The sequence below is a fragment of the Neolamprologus multifasciatus genome, chromosome 6, assembly GCF_963576455.1.
Source record: "Neolamprologus multifasciatus chromosome 6, fNeoMul1.2, whole genome shotgun sequence".
Taxonomy (NCBI): Eukaryota; Metazoa; Chordata; class Actinopteri; order Cichliformes; family Cichlidae; genus Neolamprologus; species Neolamprologus multifasciatus.
The window spans coordinates 1,178,094-1,197,233 of record NC_140444.1 but is presented as its reverse complement, the minus strand read 5'-3'; the positions used below and the strand labels follow the sequence as shown (position 1 = coordinate 1,197,233).

Genomic DNA, 19,140 nt, shown 5'->3' with positions numbered 1-19,140 from the left:
TCTTAGCAGTGGGATTTACATGAAAAGAGAAACAAATTAAGTTTGAGTGAAAATGTAAATTTTTTGCACTCTCTGGTCAACTGACTCAGTGAATCAAATGACTCAAAAAAACAGATTCACTTTGGTGAGTGACTCATTAAAACTTGATTCAGTAAAAAGAATCAAAGTTACCATCACTAATTATGGCTACCGAGGAGCCTCGCGGAGTGATACGTAAAACTCCAAGCTGTCAGTCACGCAGCAGAACTTGGGAGCAGAGCAGCTGTGAAATCTGTCTCTTTGTTATTATGCTCAGCGTCTTTTAGTTTACATTTTGACTGCACAATTGTGAGCTTTTTGTTATGCACAAAAACAACATTGTTTTATTTATGAAGCATAATATATGCTCATAATTTATTTTTGAGTAATTTTTTCATGTACATCTACGCTGTATGTTAATAAAAGTGCCTGTGTGACATCTGGGAAACAGCTTTGACTAAGAACTCTCTTTTTGTTCTTACTTTATGGCTTTAAAAAAAATATCGAGATATATATCGTATATCGCCATCCAGCTAAAAAATATCGAGATATGAATTTTGGGTCATATCGCCCAGTCCTATTTCAGACAATGTTATAAATGCATAAAAATGACACAAGCCTTACCCTTTGATAAGACAGTTGAAATTTATCTAAGGTGCCTTATAAAGTTTCTCTGAACTTAAAGACATTTCTACAAAATGTGTTAGTCCAGTTGTGGCAAACTCAGCTGACTGGACATGATTTAAAAAGCAATATGACAGTCTATGTAACATCTCCCAGATGACTGCACAGTACAGCGTAAAGAACCACACCCAAACTTTGTTAAAGACACATGAAAGCTAGTTTAGTTTCATTGTCTTATGCACCATAAAGATACCTCAAGCACTCTGTTCTCAAGAATTCTCCATCAAAAAAACGATTTCTGCTTGTGGCTGGAAGGAGGCATGACGCGACCACGATTTTGGTAACATTTGACTTTATTTTGGTTGCTGCACCCTAGCTGCCAGCGACACAAATCCATAACAACAACCCAGTTCAGTCTTTTAACCCAGCGAGGTGTCATTGTGGATGCCCTGCAGGTATGTTTGCCAACCCTGCAGTGGCGCCACTGACCATGCCCTGCCACATACCCCCATCGCCCAACTGAGGCCGGGGAGCCATCTGGCCAAACCTACTCCCCTACAGAGAACGGGAGAGGGAATCAGACCGAACAATCGGCACCCCCGGCCCCTGGCCCAGAGACGGTGAGTTCAGCTAGCTAGCCGCTCCCACCCGAGGAGTGGGGATGAGTGCAACAGCAGGCTGCGTCTTGGCTGATTGCACCCTGCGGCCGGTACAGGTGCCTGAGCAGTCTGGACCTCTGCCACCACCATTTGGGCCACCAAGGCTCAGCCAGAGCTACAGCAGGGAGACGGAGCGCCCCCAGAACCCCAAGCCCATCCTGGACCCACCCAGGGGCAGCCAGGCCACCAGGGCAGTAACCTACATCTGCCAGCACAGACCCTCCACCAACCCTCCTGTACACAGCCACTAGGAAAACACCACCCAAGATCCACCACAGCCCCAACCAGGTCATGACCACAGCCCCCGGGTTGAGCCCCCCAGGAAACCCCGGACACTCCAACCTCTAACCCCAAACCAACCACAATATCAAAGGAAGGACAAAACCACAATTTTTGAATTGTATTAATTGCAGACTGGGATTTCTAATCACTGTCACATGCAGGGCAAATCTGTGCGATATCTGAGGCCAGAGGTTTTGGTCTAAGCTGACTGAGCTGAACAATTTTCATCAAAAACACACAAATCGTGGAGGACTGTGTCTAACAAGAGATCAGATCATCCGCCATTAGTCACTGTAACCTGTGAATAAATAAGGCTGTTGAAATAAAACCTCTACAGGGCAAAGGTGCGTTAGACAGCAGGCGCACTTATGAGTTTATGAATCTGGGTGTTGCTTCTTTTTAGCTGCAGTTCAACATTAAGGCTGTTTAGAAGCAGCTATTTTCATATAAAACTACATATAGATTTATCACAAGCTAACCTTTGCTTTCACAGACTCTTCAAACTCTCAAATTCGCCATTATGAACTCCACGCTACTGGGTGGATGTTTGGATTGGGCTGATGCAATACAGTCCACTTCCTTGTTTCTGTACCTCTGTATGAGCCTGTGGAAGTAAAAAAGAAAAAAGAAGTTCCTGCTAGAAAAAGATCCCAACCAGCAGATGTAACTATATAAAAGAACTGCTGTCAGCATAAGAGGTAAATTACAGTAAGGTAACTTTGAAGAAGACAGTTTGTGCAGGAGCTGTGTGGATTGTAGCGTCAGAGTCAAGCAACACTGTAGACATGTCTGTCTGCACAGAAGAATAATCAGACATGAGAGAAAGATCATACCTGATCCAAAAAGCACTTCCTGTCTGAACCAGCTCCTCACTGTGGACCACTGAGCTAATCATTCAATCTAATGCATTATTTCTATGTGCGCAGCGATGTTCCTGTTGAAGGGAATGAAGGCTGGAATCAGAAAAAATTATCTCCCCTGTATCCGGTTGTTCCTGTTAATGTTTAACCAGGCTGCCTCTGACAGGTGACAGTTCACCGACCCATAAAGCAGCACAGCGGGCCTCGCTGCTCAGATCCATCTGTAGGATGTGTGCAGATCCACTAAAACAGAACCAAACTACAGTTACTGACTCATTAACCTGCAGCGTCTACAACCTTCATCCCTCCAGCTCAGTGTATTGACAGTAGGTCAGCCGGCAGCACAGCGCCCTCTTGTGTCTGCTGTCTGTATTACAGTATAATACTGTGTATGTGGAAACTGACAAGTTAAATGCAGGGAATAAATGATTGAGCCAAAAAACATCCAGGAGTTCTGTTTATTGGAAGTTCAAGTATTAGTGTCAACTGCTGAAGCAAATTAAATCTTTTTTTTCTCCCCTCTTTATTTATAAAGTTTTGCACATGTAATTTGACATATCAGGCCCAATACAGCAAGTACCAACCGATATAATGACATATGTCAAAACAAATTAGGCCATTAAAATTCGGATGATAACAATAAAACAGAAAAAAGAAAGAAAAACAAAAAAAAAAACAACCCACGCACAGAAAACAAAACAAAACAAAAAAAATTAAAAAAATCAACTCCCTCCCAAAACCATAACGAAAGGGAACCCTGTGGTACAAAAGTTTAGTCTGTTGTAAATGTTTTCAGTTAAAGTAAATGATAAAAAGCTGCCACATCTGTGAGAACTTAACATTTCCTCTGAGTCTAAATTTTATTTTCTCCACTTTTAAAAAGAACATAACATCTTCCAGCCAGCGTGATCGGGCTGGAGGGTGAGGAGCTTTCCAAGACAGCAAAATTCGACGCCGTGCCAGCAGTGAAGTGAAAGCGATAATATCCAGTTGCTTATGACTAAGGTTCAGGGTGGCGTCCTCAGAAACACCAAAAATGGCAACTAGTGGACATGGTTTGAGAGTAACGCTCAAAACATGAGAGAGCACTTCAGAGTAAAAAGTCCAGTATAATTGACGTGACGGGCAGGCAAAAAACATACGAGTTTAATCACAGGGGGAGGTGTTGCATCTGTTGCACAGGTCAGGTATGCTGGGGTATATTTTAGATAGTCTAGATCTTTAGAAATGTAATCTGTATACTGTCTGAATTAAATCTTTTTAAATGACACATATTTCTCCTGAATTCCTTCTGAAGATTTGGAACACGACAGACTCGTGGATGCACCACAGGCTAAACAGATCTGTTATAGAGCCTGTGCTGCACACTCGGGTAAATCTGCTCCAGAGTCACTTTGCTATCTGGGGAGAACCGAGAGAACCTAACAGCTGAAAAGCATGTATGTTAGCTGTGCCACTGCAGCTGCTCCCAGATAAAGATGATAACACTGCTACAAAACAGCACAAGAGAAGCACAATACGGGAAGTAATAGTCTTATTACGTCCCGTATTGATTACTGTAATTCCCTCCTATTTGGTCTCCCTAAAAGGTCCCTTCATAAACTCCAACTTCTTCTAAATTCTGCAGCTCGGGTCATAACTCTACTCCGTTAAGTGCTCATATTACCCCAGTTCTTCAGCAGCTTCACTGGTTGCCCAGAGAAGCCAGGATAAATTTTAAAATCTTACTTCTTACATACAAATGTGTCCATAAATCTGCTCCCTCATATTTGTGTGACCTGCTCCATATCACCACTGTTTCCCTCTCAGATCATCATCTGCTGTTCATCTTACTGTTCAGTCCACACGTCTCATCACTGTGGGGAACAGAGCTTTCAGTCGCTCTGCTCCTCGAATCTGCAACTCTCTTCCTCCTGCACTAAGAAATATTGTCTCCCTCTCCGTATTTAAGTCACAGCTCAAAACATCTGTTTAAACTGGCTTATTCGCTTTAATGCTGATTTTATCTGTTGTCACGCTCTGTTTTGTCATTTTAACTTATTTCATGACTACTGTTCCTTTTATTAATTGTGTTTTTTGTAAGGTGACCTTGGGTTTCTGAAAGGCGCCCTCAAATAAAATGTATTATTATTATTATTATTATTATTATTATTATTATTATAACACTACAAACATTTGTATAGTTCTGTTTTATCCTTGTTATTGTGGCATATTAAGTGTAGGTCCACTATGCAAACTTAGACAACAAAACACGTTAAAATGCATTTGCCAACAAACATGACAGTGACTGTATCTCTCTGTAGGACCACCAGTGGGAAATTACAAGCTTCCCCTCATCATAAAATACATTTTAAAACAAAGTGTATTCCTATAAAAACTCCTGCTGCCAAATGTAGACTACATCAGCTCCACATCTGTGAGGCCGAGTTAAAAACTTGAAGCCCCATTTTTGTGGAGAAAAGAGTTTGTGTCCACATCACGAGACCAGAGAAAAATATTTTACTTCTGCAAACTTCTAAATGAGAGATCAAACCGTGAGCCGGCTGAGCTCGCGGTTTGATTTCAGTTTGGTTCAGTTTTAGATCCACTAAAGCTGAACCAAACTACAGTGACTGACTCATTAACCTGCAGCGTCTACAACCTTTATCCCTCCAGCTCAGTGACTGTAGAAAACATGGACGACGCGACCCCGCCTCCTACCATTGTGGAAAAATAAAGCCAAAATACCCGCTTGTGGAGGCTGACATCTTGCAAATTTGGAGCCAGAGTCTGCGCAGTAGTGACTTGAGGTGGAGCGACTGTGTAACGCTCCCGCCCACACACCCGCTGCACGTGACCGCAAACACGCCCCCTACGCTTTTTACGTAGCCCGGCTGCTCGAGTTTTTTTTGCTGGTTTACCGCGACTGACGACTCGTTTAATTAAGGTAAATACAACCACGTCACTGTTATAAAAAGACACACAGCTCATCATCTTATAATTCTAAAATCACTCTGTTGTTAATTCGTTAGCTAGATTAGCCGCTAGCATACGCACTGTGTTGGAGGCTCGTTGCTAGCTAGTTAGCGATGCTACACACCTGCTACTCTAATAATCTTCAACACTTATGTTTTTTTTATCCATTTTTAGACAGCGATGAGATCAGCTGCACACTCTACAGAGGCCCAGAGTTACTGTTAATATCAAAAATATAATGCTGTCCTTTGAGATTTTAACATAAGACTGTGAGTGTAATGGATCTAAAACTGTTTAAATCTCTACAGCCTGGTAACATGGAGACTTTAAAAACAGCAGCAGGTTTCAGTAGTGTAGTCTAATTTGTTCTTTTCATTTAATAATAGAGTCCATATTATATCAACAGCTACATTCACCCTGGAGAGAAACTAGTGAGGGAGACCATCAGGACCAAGCTGGGTTTCTGGGTCCAGAGGTTTGGAGAAACTTCTTCCCTTTCTTTCATCACAGCTGTCCTGTGCCAGATGTTCTGTTGACCTGCTGTAAGAGGCATCATTTAAGAAACACCAGGAAGACTGAAGCTCATGGCATTGATCAAGCAGGACTCATGATCTTCACCAGCAGCTCCCTCACAGGGAAATCTTCAGCACTCCTCCGTAGGCCCGCCCCAGCAGATGGATAAACCCAGCATTTCATCAACACTGTGATGAGACCTTTGCTTTGTGTAATGTTATAAATACTCAGATACTCCCCAGAGGCTCCAGACTTTTATATAAAGATATTATATTCAGTCCTGTAGAAAGTTATATATTTAAAAATATGTGATCCTCTCTGGTTACTCTGGTATGAATAACTCTGAATCACTTTATGGTAAATAACACACTATCTGCAAAAAACTGTGAAAGAATTCCAGATGACAAGTTTGTAGTTCAACATACAAGTGACGACCTTTGACCTTCATCAGCTTTTATTTAATTGTGTTAAGAGAAAATCTCATATGCTCTTCATGCAGCTGAGTACATCAAGTGTTTAAAACAGAAGGTCTGAGATACAAACTGAGGTCCTGTTAATGCTGATATATAGTGACACAGTTACATGAGTGATTAATCCTTTTGTTTTTTTGTCTTTAACTTTACCAATAAAGCTGCAGCCTTCACTACAGCACATGTGGTACTCTAACCTTTGTACTGTTTCCATCAGTTCATTTTGCAGTTAACATGTGAACATGTTGGATGATCTGTCTGCTGTCACTGGGTGGTGCTGAGGTCTGAATCTGAGGGCAGCTCCTGTAATCACAAAGACAACAGAACCATCAAACTCACATATAAATTTTATCCCTCAATATTGAAATAAAGCTGATTCTTCTGTCCTCACACACTCAGGATCTGAAGTTCTTCTCTTACATTTTTTCAGTATTACAGTACACTACAGTACTTTAATCCATAGTTCCTGATTAATGAGGAGTTACTGAAGTACAAGCTTTTAAAAAAATGTTACTGTCTTTACAGATGTGGTAAGAGACTGAAAACATGCTGTTTGCACATCTTTAATATTCAGCTCTGCACAGGAGCTGCAGCAGGGTGCAGCCTGTTGCTTTTACAGTATAATACTTGTAATAAAAGTACAGTAACAGTAATTAGTGACTGAGCAGCCCGGAGCGTTTCTCTTGATTTCTTTAGTAAATGCATTCACCTGCACAGATTAGCTAAACGAACCCTGACATCTTAGCTAGCTAGGTCTCAGGAGCTAGCTAAGGACGGTAGTTACGGAGTAGCTTACAAACACGTTTAACTTACCGAAACAGTGCAGCGGGGCCTCGGGTCCTTCTGTCGGGTAGTCCAGTTTACTGAAGAACACCTCAGGCTGTCAGGTTAAAACACTCGGTCGTGTTTTCGTAGCGTAAACGCTGGCCCTCCTCTCAGAGCCTACGCTCTATCTGCTATTCCCGAACAGAGATACGCAATTTTCTCCGTGACTGCAGCTGTCACTACAGTCATTGGTGGGACATGACAACAGCGCCACCTGCAGGAAGATTTTCTCTCTGTCTGATAGCTCGTGTTCTGAGACCTGACGATGTCCTGAAATGTACACCGTACTGCGCTTACGTTGAAGACTTTATTTCTGGACCGCTTCACTTCCGCCATTTTTCTTCAACCTTTGACTCGCAATGAATCCTGGGATATGGAGGGACACGAACGGTTTACCCGAGGCGTCATTCAAATCTGCGGCTGCGCAGCTGTGAGCGCGCGCCAGGGGCTTCTATCAACGCGTCTGCGCGTGCGTTCTCTGTGACTCACGTTCTTTTGCTTTGATCTGTCAGCCACGTCACAGGCAGGGAAACCCTTAAGTAGGGGCTCTCACACAGAAACGTCACAGCTCATCTGTTTGCAAATGTTCAACAGTCGGCGTTCTCTAAAGCAAGAAAACTCGCACACTATTCACTTCAATCTAGAAAATCACAGTTGCGACACAACAATGGCTCCACCCAGCAAAGACGAAACTTCATTCGTGGTCACACCAGAACAGATTATGCCACCAATCAACCGGTGCTTTGAAAGGCTCTCTGAAGTTCAGTGGAGCGAGATAGAAAATGGCACGTGCGACTCGGGCGTCCAAGCGGTGCTCGCTGATATGATTTCTGAAATCATTCAGATCGCCTCTGTCAGAATCCTTGAAATAAACCTTCCTGTTATTCAGGATCACATGACGAAGGAAGATCCGGAGCCTTTAGGTGCGGGGAAAATAAGCCCGTCCCTCGGAGACTCGATCTCAGCCGCCATCGCCAGCGCTCTTAACGTCCCGGAACAGCGACATGAGAGCGCTGACGAGCTGACACGGATGGTTGAGGAAGAGATCTCCGAAAAGGTCAGCTCAACAATTGCCCTGATCGCAGAAAGCCCTGATTTGCCGCAAGACCCCGCCGTTTATGTTAGCGGCAAATTGAGTAATATTAAAAAGCTGCGCCGCATGGTTTGCCACGCTGCCTCGTGCCTTAAAAGGCACGCACGTAAGCTGCGCTGCCGGTGCGTGTCAAGGGGGTCTGATTCCGGTTCAGAAAGCACGGATTCAAAGGTGTCAGTGCAATCAGCAATCACAGAGATTTCTGTGATTCTGTCATCAAGGAGCTCAGATGGAGAGATGACAGAAGGAGATAAAGGTTCAGATGATGAGGAGAAAGAAATTGAGCTCCCAGACCAATCAGCTCTAACAGAACAAGGCCAAATCAAAGCCACTGCAGAGAGCCACAGTATCCGAGCTGCAACCCCAGTAGAACAGGTTGCAGCTGACATTGTAAATGAGATACTTGGAAACCTGGATTCAAGCAGTGAAGAGCTCTGTGACAGCTGTAGCTTACCCAAACCTGCCTTTAATGCAGGATTCATTATCAACAAGGTGAGAGACTTCTTTTCCAAATGTGTGCCGTCCACCTCTCACTCCGGCCTCAAAGCACGCAAACATCGCTTTTGCATGTTTGCGAAAAAAACAATTTGAAAAGATGAAAAACGAGCTGAGACAAGAAATAAAGACAAACAGGAAATATTTTGTTTGTCTAAAAAACGTTTGCAAGCAGCCCAAGAGTGACACGGTGCCCTCCGATGAAAGCATAGCTGTCAGCCTCTCAGGGTCAGAGCCTCATAGTCCTCGTCCCCAGAGCGCAAATCAAGCCCCTTCCCAAAATATGCTTCTACGGTACATTCGTTTTTCTCCACTCGACTTTGGCGCCATTAGATCCCACGTTAATCGGTTGTTTGACAAACTAACTAAGAAAGAAGAGCTCTCCATTGAAAAAACCTTGGAAAACTTTAGAAATAGTGGGACAACCAGAGACTTTACTGTGGACTTAACGGCAAAAGTGTTTGATCTACTGATGACGGATCGAATGTATGAAATCCCCGAACCTCTAATGGGTAGATCCCTCTCAGACACCGTCATCTCCAGGACTCCACGACAAACACAAGGCTCAAAGCGTCCCTATTCTGCTGAAGTCCTCTATGTCCTCATAGAAGACGCAGTAGAAAGGTTTCTACAGAAGCTTTTACTCTGGCTGGACAACGAAGACAAAGATCAAGTGATTCAAATGGACAAGGTGTCTGAGGCTGTGAATGACATCCGAAACTTTATTAAAAGAACACAGACCCCAAAGCAGGAAACAGATTCAGCGAGCAGTGGTGAGGAACCTGTACCATCACCTCCAACGTCAAAACCTGGGAGCATTTCTCCAGAAAAATGCTCTCTGGCATCTGATAAGTCCCCTCCAAGACCAAAACCTGGGAGCATTTCTCCAGAAAAATGCTCTCTGGCATCTGAAAAGTCCCCTCCAAGGCCAAAATCTAGGAGCATTTCTCCAGAAAAATGCTCTCTGGCATCTGATAACTCCCCTCCAAGGCCAAAATCTGGGAGCATTTCTCCAGAAAAATGCTCTCTGGCATCTGATATGTCCCCTCCAAGGCCAAAATCTGGCACTGCACCTGCAGAGCATCCAGAAAAATGCTCTGCAGGTGTTTCAGACTCTCTCATGGTTTCCTCTAAAATGTCAGAGAATGGTTCTGTGTCTTCCGAGGTTGAGAAAACGTCCGATGACCTCGCCTTCTTCCTCTTCGCGAGCGTTCTTATAAAATCTAAATCTAAGACCAAACATTCTGTGTCTCTGTCAGCAGAACTAGACATGGCCATCAACCGTCTGAGAGACCTGATCAAGCCTGAACTCAGCAGCACAGAGTCCACCACGAGTCTCATCAATGACCAGAAACAGTTCATGAAGAAAATAGCCAAATCCCTCATCAGGGAGTTTGGCTCCCCAGAACGTGTCTTACATGCTGCGATGGAAAGTAATTCATCTTTTGATGAGGCTGTGATAAGGCATCTAAAAATCAGCCTGGGAGTCATCCCCAGTCCTCCAAAGAAATCCAAAATTTCCAGGTTCTTTTCAGCGGTGGGAAAAGCTCTGCGAAAGCCCTTTAGGTGGTGCATTAAAGCCAACGATGATTAAAATCACCATGCTGGCTTTCCCCCACTGCCCTGCTTCTTTTAACATCTTGAGGCAGAATTTTAGCACCAAATCAAAATTTAAACCATAACACGTCCCGGGGCTAGCGATGTCTCCGGTCGGGCAACCAAAATCTATCTCAGCCCCGCCCGTCGGGCTATATGATAGCTCATCGGGCTATATGATAGCTCATCGGGCTATATGATAGCCCGTCGGGCTATATGATAGCCCATCGGGCTATATGATAGCTCATCGGGCTATATGATAGCTCATCGGGCTATATGATAGCTCGTCGGGCTATATGATAGCTCATCGGGCTATATGATAGCTCATCGGGCTATATGAGAGCTCGTCGGGCAGGGCTGAGATAGATTTTGGTCGCCCGACCGGAGACATCACTAGCCCCGGGACGTCGGGCTAGCAATTTTGCGAGCCCTGATTTTTAGATTGGCCCTCAAATCCAAATTCTAACAACTGTAGTTCACGCCATCTCGTCTCCTTTTTGATTTCCATCCCCCCAACCGGTCGCAGCGGATGGCCGTCCCTTCTGAGCCCGGTTCCGTGGAAGTTTCTTCCTGTTAAAGGGAGTTTTTCTTCCCCACAGTCGCCTCGTGCTTGCTCAGAGGGGAATCATTTGATTGTTGGGGTTCTCTGTAGTACTGTAGGGTTTTGACCTTACAGTACAAACAGGGAGGAGACTTTGTGATTTGGCGCTTTTAAAATATCTAATTCGGCATGAAATAAAAAAAGAAATCTAAATGAAAATACATTCCAACTTTGTTTGTGTTTTTCTTCTGTTGTCAAATATGTAGAAAGTGTTGCACGTGTGATTTCAGTCATTTTGCATCAACATGTAGCCAACATGTGTCTGTTTGTGATCATGTTGCATCTGTTTTTGTCTGATTTGTGTCGTAGTTTAGTCAGTTTACATCTATTTGTGGACCAATTTAGTTGTCTTGCATGTATTTGTGGCAGAATGTGTGGATCCTGTTGGACAGTTTTGTCTTAATGCTTCACTTTGGTTGTTGGTGTTTGTGCTCATTTTGCTTCTAGATGTAGACCTGCCATCTGAAAATCAGCACCTCGCCCACTTGGACCATTTGCTTTTGGTCCAGGGGTTAGCACCTTTGTTCTTTCACTGACCTTGTGGAGTAACATGAAAACAAGCACAAAGCAGTAAAAGCATCGTCAGTTTCATTGACCTGTAGACCCTTCTGCCCCCGCTCTTTTATTGCCAACATGAATTTATGTAAACTAAAAATAAATAAAAGTAGATGAATGATATAAATGTTTTGCCATTTTTAGTGATACTCATGAATTCTGAAAATGCTTCGTGGAGAAAAGGAGAGAGAGAAACATTAAACATAAATAAGTCAAATCAATTAATTATATACAAAGAGCAGTTTACGGCAGGATTGTTTGACCACTAGGGGGCGATAACAGACTACAGAAAGAGGTTGAACCTAATGCAGGTTCTTTCATTGACTGCACTGTTTGAATTCATTTTTAAAGAAATAATCAGAGTTAGCGCCTCTGAACTTACACTTCTGTGTATAAAACCTGGCCATAATAATAATCAGCTCAATTATATATACTTTATCAGACTTCTTTTTCAGATGTGTACAGTTTTCTGTAAGGCCAAACAGAACATCCTTCCAAAATAAGAGAAAATCTTCAGCAGTTTGTTTTGAAATCAGATCACAAATCTGACAGCACGATTCAATTCAGTTTTATTTATACAGCGCCAAATCACAACAACAGTCACCTCAAGGTGCTTTATATTGTACAGTAGATCGCACAATAATACATACAGAGTAAAACCCAACAATCATAAGACCACCTATGAGCAGCACTTTGGCAACAGTGGGAAGGAAAAATGCATCATGGGAATCCCGGCAGCCTAAACCTATTGCAGCATAACTAAGGGAGGATTCAGGGTCACCTGGTCCAGCCCTAACTATATGCTTTAGCAAAAAGGAAAGTTTGAATCTTGAAAGTAGAGATAGTGTCTGTCTCCTGAATCCAAACTGGAAGCTGGTTCCACAGAAGAGGGGCCTGAAAACTGAAGGCTCTGCCTCCCATTCTACTTTTAAATACTCTAGGAACAACAAGTAGGCCTGCAGAGCGGGAGCGAAGTGCTCTAATAGGGTGATATGGTACTACAAGGTCATTAAGATAAGATGGGGCCTGATTATTTAAGACCTTGTATGTGAGGAGCAGGATTTTGAATTCTGGATTTAACAGGAAGCCAAAACAGGAGAAATATGCTCTCTCTTTCTAGTCCCTGTCAGGACTCTTGCTGCAGCATTTTGGATTAACTGAAGGCTTTTCAGGGAGTTTTTTGGACATCCTGATAATAATGAATTGCAGTAGTCTAGCCTGGAAGTAATAAATGCATGAACTAGTTTTTCAGCGTCACTCTGAGACAGGATATTTCTAACTTTAGAGATGTTGCACAAATGGAAGAACGCAGTCTTACATATTTGTTTAATATGTGCGTTGAAGGACATATCCTGGTCAAAAATGACTCCAAGGTTCCTCACAGTGTTACTGGAGGCCAAGGTAATGCCATCCAGAGTAAGAATCTGGAGAAAAAGAGTCTAACTGAACATCAATGGTACTAAGAGTAGCTGTAGATAATATTACATCTGTGGGATGATTATTGGTAATTTTTTCTCTAATGATTAAAATTTTATTCGTGAAGAAGTTCATGAAGTCATTACTAGTTAACGTTAAAGGGATGGTTGGCTCAACAGAGCGCCATTTCCTCTCCAGATTACGAGTCATCTGCTTTAGGCTACGTGTTTGAGAATTATACCACAGAGTCAGGTACTTCTGATTAGAGACCTTAGTTTTCACAGGAGCTACAGTATCCAGAGTCGTACGTAGTGAGGAGGTAAAATTAGTCTCGGTCGTTGTGTCCTTGGGCAAGACACTTCACCTACCGCCTACTGGTGTTGGTCAGAGGGGCCGATGGTGCGATATGGCAGCCTCGCCTCTGTCAGTCTGCCCCAGGGCAGCTGTGGCTACACCTGTAGCTGCCTCCACCAGTGTGTGAATGTGAGAGTGAATGAATAGTGGTATTGTAAAGCACTTTGAGGGCCCCAAAAAGCTCCATATAAATGCAATCCATCATTATTATTTCTCCACACAAAGTTGCAGAGCATCTTGTCGATGTTGTTTGAAGGATTTTTCTCTACACGGAGCGACGCTTTGGCGATCAGAACTCTTCCTCCTCTTCCTCAGAGATTTCTCAGGAGACACTGTTTAGTCTGCGTTGGGTTTTCTGAATGATAGCTTCCAGATTTAAGGATGTTGTAGCCATACGTTCACACCTGTTAATATTCAGATCTAAGATCCAGGGAACAAATTTACTGAACCCAGAGCGGCAGAAATTTGGTTTTCGTTCTTCAGAAAAAAAGAGTGATGATTAGATTTCTGTCCAGCAGAGAAATCGAGGTTTACTCGACCTGCTAAAAGTTGGGCGACCAGTAAAAAGAGGTACAGAGATACGGAGCACCAGGAGTGACAAAATGAATTAATGAATTGTTTCAATAATTAATTAAAATTTGAAATAAATATATAAATAAATGAATGGTCATTTAATTACATTACATTAAACATTTAATCAATTATTTAATGGTGTATTACATTACTTCATTTAGTCACTCCTGGCCCTCCGTATATCTGTGTCAAACAGCTAACGCACTTTTATCCATGTTTGTGCGACCAGCCTTAAAGTTCTGCTCATCTCCGGCTCTCTGCTTCATTCTTGGACTTTACTGGAGTTACTGGTTTCAAAGCATCTCCGACAGAATCTAAATGTTCAACACTCGTGCTCTACGAGTCCTCGCACCTGGAGGCTGTGGGCAGTGAACTCACCTGTGTTAGTGTGTGCGCTCTGGTGCTGGGGTCAGAGCTGCTTAACTCACTGCTCTCTGCGCTTCCAGCCTCGGGAGTCGAACCTGTGGAGAGAAATCTGTGGACTTCCCAGCCCACGCCTCATTCCCAAGACCCAATGTGAATATTTAGTCTCAAACATGACTAAAATAACCTACAGACAGTCTGTAATCTGATTACATTTCATGCTGAAAGTTTGAGCTCTAGTTTTTAAATTATGTCAAACAATATTTGATTCAAAGTTTGAGTTTATTTTCCAGTCTCACTGCGAGCGTGTGATCTCTGATGCGCCCGTCCTGACACGCGCTCATATTGCTTCGTCTTCTGGATTAAAATCGCTGCCCTGCTCTTTGTTTTTCCGTTGCCGTGGTGAATCGTGGTATCGGAGCTCGATTGGTGATGGCTTTCTTTCTCCACTCGTGCTGATCTCAGGGTGAAAATAATCAGAGCTGACTTTGTGGAAGTGGAAACTGAATCATCTGGAGCTGAAGCTGCTTCCTGTAACAGGAACCATCACATGAATCCTGCACTGATTTTTAAAATTCAATTTCAGAGATCAGCACTTCAGTGTTTACAGATTCAGCTGGATGCGTGATGCATAATGTGATTTTGGTCCAGTCTGAGTCAAACATAAAGCAAAAACACCTTAAAATCGTTTAAAATAATTATTTTTCCTCCAGTGTGGAAACAGCACAGGCTGGAGTCCAGGAAGTCCACAGCTTTGTGTGACATTTGATACCATGTGTGAGTTTTAGAAGACGTAATCCAGCATGACGTGCGTGTGCGTCGGAGTCCACTGTGGCTTCAGCTCCGCGTCTTCGCTCCACCAGCTGCCGAGTAACCAGAACAGACACTTGGCTGCTAAGTAGAGCGCTCCAGCGCCGAGAAGAAGCTTCAGGAAGCCAAAGTCCTCGCCTCCATCCCGCTTCTTTGGTTTTCCACTGAAAGCTGAAGACAGAAATTCAGAAAGTCTTTAAAATGTTCCTCTTACAAAGGAGAGACGGTTTATCAAGAATTCAATCACACAGTCAGAAACGATCCCCGTCACCTGCCAGGCACCGAACTGCTCACGTTTGAGTCTCTTTATTCTTTTTTCTGTTTGCTGATGTCTCAAAAACATGAATCACCAAAACAGAAGGAGGTGAACTGTCCCTTTAATTATCTAAAGCGTGAATGGGACCTGGCTCACGGTGCCAGCAGCTCTGAACAATCACGTCTAAATATGAGAGCTTCATTTCACGTCCAGAACTTTTACAGGAGCCAATTCTTCAGCCGACCCTACAGGTGATATAAAAAGCTAAAGTAAAAGCACAGATATGACACCAGCTCATTGTCTGTAGGGAAACGTGACACACATGGTTTGATTTTAAATAAATAGTAGAGGTTAAAGGTCACATTACATCATAAAGTCCTGGCCTTTTATCAGGTGTGTACACGTTGTAGTTGCTGCTACATCTGATCATCTGAAGCAGTTAAGTGGAAAACGACTGGACGTCTTTTTTTAGATGTTTCACCTCATCACTGAGACTTCTGCACATCTGGATAAGACGTCCAGTTGCTTCCAACTCGAGTGCTTCTTGTGAAAGAAAACCAAAACGACAAATCATAAAAACAATGAAAATCTGGGGAAATAAAACCTCAAACGAAGCGCACATCTCAGCTTGAACTCGGGCGACCTGACCAAAGATGCCAGTCGGACATATTCCACATTTTCTGCCATTCAAAACGTTTACATCTGAAGCTAAACTGAACCCTGACTGCAGGTTTACCTTCACGAGGCAGCTTCCAGTAACTGTACGCCGGCAGTTTCCTGTAGTTAGCTGCAGGCCTGCTCTGTGCTGATGTGTTGTAGCTGTAGTGCCGCACCACGCTGCAGGTTTGCTGAGCCGATGGAGCCGAGTAGGGGATCTCTCCTAAGCCCTGGAGCACATTTACGTAGTAGCCCATCTGGATGAGGAAGCCGGTGAGGTCCAGCTGGGGGTTCTGCAGGGCCTGGATCAGTTCACAGCTGATTTCAAACGTCCTGTCGAATCTGAACCTCCCAAAGGCGGCTGGGTCGTGCTCAGTGATGTACACCGCCTCCACCACCCGGGTCCTCACCCGGTAACCAATGATGATGCGATCGATGTTGGAGTTGTTGCTTCTGACACCCGACCGATAGTTTTCCCTCACGTACGCCGGCAGGTTTGCAGAAGCAGGATACGTTTCTGTGCTCAGGTTGCCAACCTCAAAGTACGTAACCTGGAAAGAGAGTAAAGATGGAGGGCAGAGGCTGTTACAGTCGGAGTCCTACTCCCACCTGCACGCTCCCGCCTTTGCTCTTCTTCTCATTTCACTTATAATGAGATGTTTGCCCATTCAGAGTCCAGCTGAGAGCATGAAACCTCAAAGTGAAGCGAGTGTTTTCACTGAACCACAACCAGCTGAGCGGTTCCCCTAACAGGAAGCAGCCTGATCTCTACCTGTGAAACTACCAAACAAACACGACACACCTGACTCCTGCTCCTCCTGGGCCTGCTCAGAACAGGAAGGAGCTCCTCCATGTTTCCAAACAGGTGGAAGCCGAAGTTCCCGTTCTCCGGCTGACAGTCCGACACCAGCTGTGGAAACACATCAGGTGTTAGTCTGATTCACACACACACAGACACACACAGACCTGATCTTACCTTCATGGTGACCACCAGCTGGACCACGTCGCAGGTCACACACTGGTTGGAAAACCAAAAGAGCAGCTGGAGGCCGTGTCGTGGAAAAGGACGGCCGAACCCTGAATACATCAGGTTCTCCGGAGTGCAGAGCTGCCACTGGACCATGGTGGAGCTCAGCACGCAACACACTCACACACATGCAAGTATTCAGGAGCTCTGCTTTCACTGCGAGGAGGTAAAGATGCAAAAACTGCACTTTGATGTATTGTTTAAATGCCATGTGTGCATCAGTGCACAGCTGTTATTATGTAGAGACCCGCTCGCACAGTTATAACTAAGAAAATAACAAAATAATCAGAGTTAAAGATAAAAAACGTATTTCAGTAAAATATTACAGCTCTACTGTGGGATAACACACACACACACACAACAGCATCTCATTTTTGCACATTTACAATTTTACTTTTTCACTCAGAAACACACACACGTGTAAAACTGCAGATACAGTCCTGTGCAAAAGTCATGAGCCACTCATTTCTTTATATTTTGCTGAGAAAATAGAAATATTTTATTATATTATTATATTTTAATAATATCAGACTATTAATAATAATGTAATATAATATTATTATATATTAGTTAATTATTTAAAATAGGCAATTTACTGCAAAGTGCACATAAATGGATGAAAATTATTATACATAAAGCTAAAACAGAGTTTGTACAACTCTAATGAGACTGGAGGTGTTATTGCATGAAGGATCAAACTCTGATTGTATTAAATTCTATTCTCATAATTCCAACAATTCAAAAAAAAAAAAATACATTTCTATGAGCTCAACAAACATCAGCAAACACACAAACTGTTTGTCTCAGTGTGTTGCAGCTAAAGGTCCAGCTGCTTATTTCACAGGGAGAGAGAAGAAAGAGCTAACATCACTCAGAGATAGAGAAAGATAAGAAAGAAGGACGGGAGAGGAAGAGGAGAGCTTATAAGGAAGGACGCTCATTTAAAGCTCACATGGAAGTCCTCGTGTTGTTAAATCTGTACGTGTCACATTATGTTTGTTCATATAAACTGAGGCAGACTAAATGTTTCACTTTTACTCGAGTAAAGAATTTGAATCAGTATTTGAACTTTTGGTACAAATGACACTAACACTAAACAACTAAACAAATGCGAATGAATGATCTGTCAGGCTGCTGGTAACAAAGTGCCTAAAGAAGCAACTTAAAATGTATTTTCTGCTGAGCTGGTTGTGATGAGGCAGAGTTGGGCGGCTTAACAAGCCAAGATAAAAAAAAAAATTCCTCTGAAAATGCTCAGGCACAAGCACAAGTGCAAAGTCTGTCTCGCAGGGAATAATCTAAAGGAATAAGGGGTGGCTCGGGACTTTCGCACAGCACTGTATAGTTGTAATATTAATAATGTAATCATTCACATTATTCGCGTATTATGGCGTGTTTTCGATAAATGAAATCACTGAGTTCATTAAAACATTTATTCCAACAACACAACACTGAGCTGAGCCATTATAATGCAGTTCCTTATTTCTAAAAAAAGCTTTATGATAGTCATAGAATCGTGGTCTAGTCCAATGAAGCTCTTAAATAATGATTTTAAGCAAACGGCGAGCTGCAGTGCAGAGAAAATCGCTGCTGTAAAGTCTGATGTGCTGTTTTCTTCTTTATTTACCGTTTTTGTTGTTTTCTCGCTCTGTTTCCTCATTTTCAGGAGGCGCGCTACAGCCCGGAGCGCGAACGTCAAATGCGCGCTCGTTCACGTCGTTCCGTAACGTGGGTCCTAGAGGACGTCCTCTGCTGGCGTCATTTGCGCGCCGCCTAGCTTCCCATGCACTCTCCTTCTCCCGAAAGCCTGCGGATAGATGTTTCGATTTCAGGTGAGTGTAGCTTTGTGGAAATAATCAGGTGTGTTTTCCCGAGGAAGAGTTCCGGTGAGTCCCGGAGAGCTCACGGTGACCACAGAGCGCGCGCTGTACGTGCTCGGCGTTCACTATTGTTTATGCGGCTGAACTCGGTGCGGCCTGCGAGGCAGCCCGCTTTCCTGTGCTGAACCGGGGACGGCGAGCCCTGTCTCGGCCTGTGTGGGTTACAGTACTGTAAAGTAAACCAGCGTCCGCTGTGACAGTCCGGAGTGTCGCAGCGGCCCTGACTGTGTCGTATTCGGCCTCTGAGGGCAGCAGCTA

General features: G+C 43.5%; 3 protein-coding genes and 1 pseudogene across 7 annotated transcripts in view; 2 read left to right on the top strand and 2 right to left on the bottom strand.

Annotated features, from left to right (window-relative positions):
• LOC146516089 (NACHT, LRR and PYD domains-containing protein 12-like) overlaps positions 1 to 4,987 on the bottom strand; it is a 31,814-nt gene extending 26,827 nt beyond the window's left edge. The window contains exons 1-2 of one of the 3 annotated variants that reach the window (XM_085161970.1): positions 2,417 to 4,986; positions 2,063 to 2,187 (exon numbers count right to left, since the gene is read on the bottom strand). The gene's annotated coding sequence lies outside the window, so the exon portion shown is untranslated. Of the gene's footprint in view, positions 1 to 2,062 lie in introns of all 3 variants that reach the window. The other 2 variants (XM_085161971.1, XM_085161973.1) reach the window with 2 other exon arrangements.
• A 2,693-nt stretch (positions 4,988 to 7,680) lies between these two features.
• Positions 7,681 to 11,154, top strand: LOC146516088 (uncharacterized; annotated as a pseudogene).
• LOC146516087 (uncharacterized) lies at positions 10,292 to 18,713 on the bottom strand. 2 transcript variants are annotated; one of them, XM_085162070.1, is made up of 5 exons: positions 18,630 to 18,713; positions 16,952 to 17,158; positions 16,778 to 16,885; positions 16,055 to 16,526; positions 10,292 to 15,233 (listed from the first exon to the last, which is right to left on the bottom strand). In XM_085162070.1, the coding sequence occupies exons 2-5, from the start codon at positions 17,096 to 17,098 to the stop codon at positions 15,037 to 15,039; spliced, it is 924 nt and encodes a 307-aa protein (XP_085018196.1). In that variant the 5' UTR covers positions 17,099 to 17,158; positions 18,630 to 18,713; the 3' UTR covers positions 10,292 to 15,036. The 2 variants fall into 2 exon arrangements, with proteins under 2 accessions (XP_085018196.1, XP_085018194.1); XM_085162068.1 differs by having other exon boundaries at positions 16,952 to 17,267; positions 18,630 to 18,685.
• patl1 (PAT1 homolog 1, processing body mRNA decay factor) overlaps positions 18,712 to 19,140 on the top strand; it is a 15,319-nt gene continuing 14,890 nt past the window's right edge. For both annotated transcript variants that reach the window (XR_014874428.1, XM_085162024.1), the window contains exon 1: positions 18,712 to 18,834. Coding sequence is in view for 1 of the 2 variants with exons in the window: in XM_085162024.1 (XP_085018150.1) it covers positions 18,820 to 18,834 (15 nt within the window). In the remaining variant the exon portion in view is untranslated. The remainder of the gene's footprint in view (positions 18,835 to 19,140) is intronic.

Bases quoted from the DNA above. Each gene is read 5' to 3' on its own strand.
- LOC146516087 (XM_085162070.1), bottom strand. From the start codon at position 17,098: ATGGTCCAGTGGCAGCTCTGCACTCCGGAGAACCTGATGTATTCAGGG. The intron at 16,527-16,777 runs GTGTGTCGTGTT...CTCTCTTTCCAG, and splicing joins CCAGGAGGAGCAGGAGTCAG to GTTACGTACTTTGAGGTTGG. The intron at 15,234-16,054 runs GTAAACCTGCAG...TTCTGTCTTCAG, and splicing joins CTGGAAGCTGCCTCGTGAAG to CTTTCAGTGGAAAACCAAAG.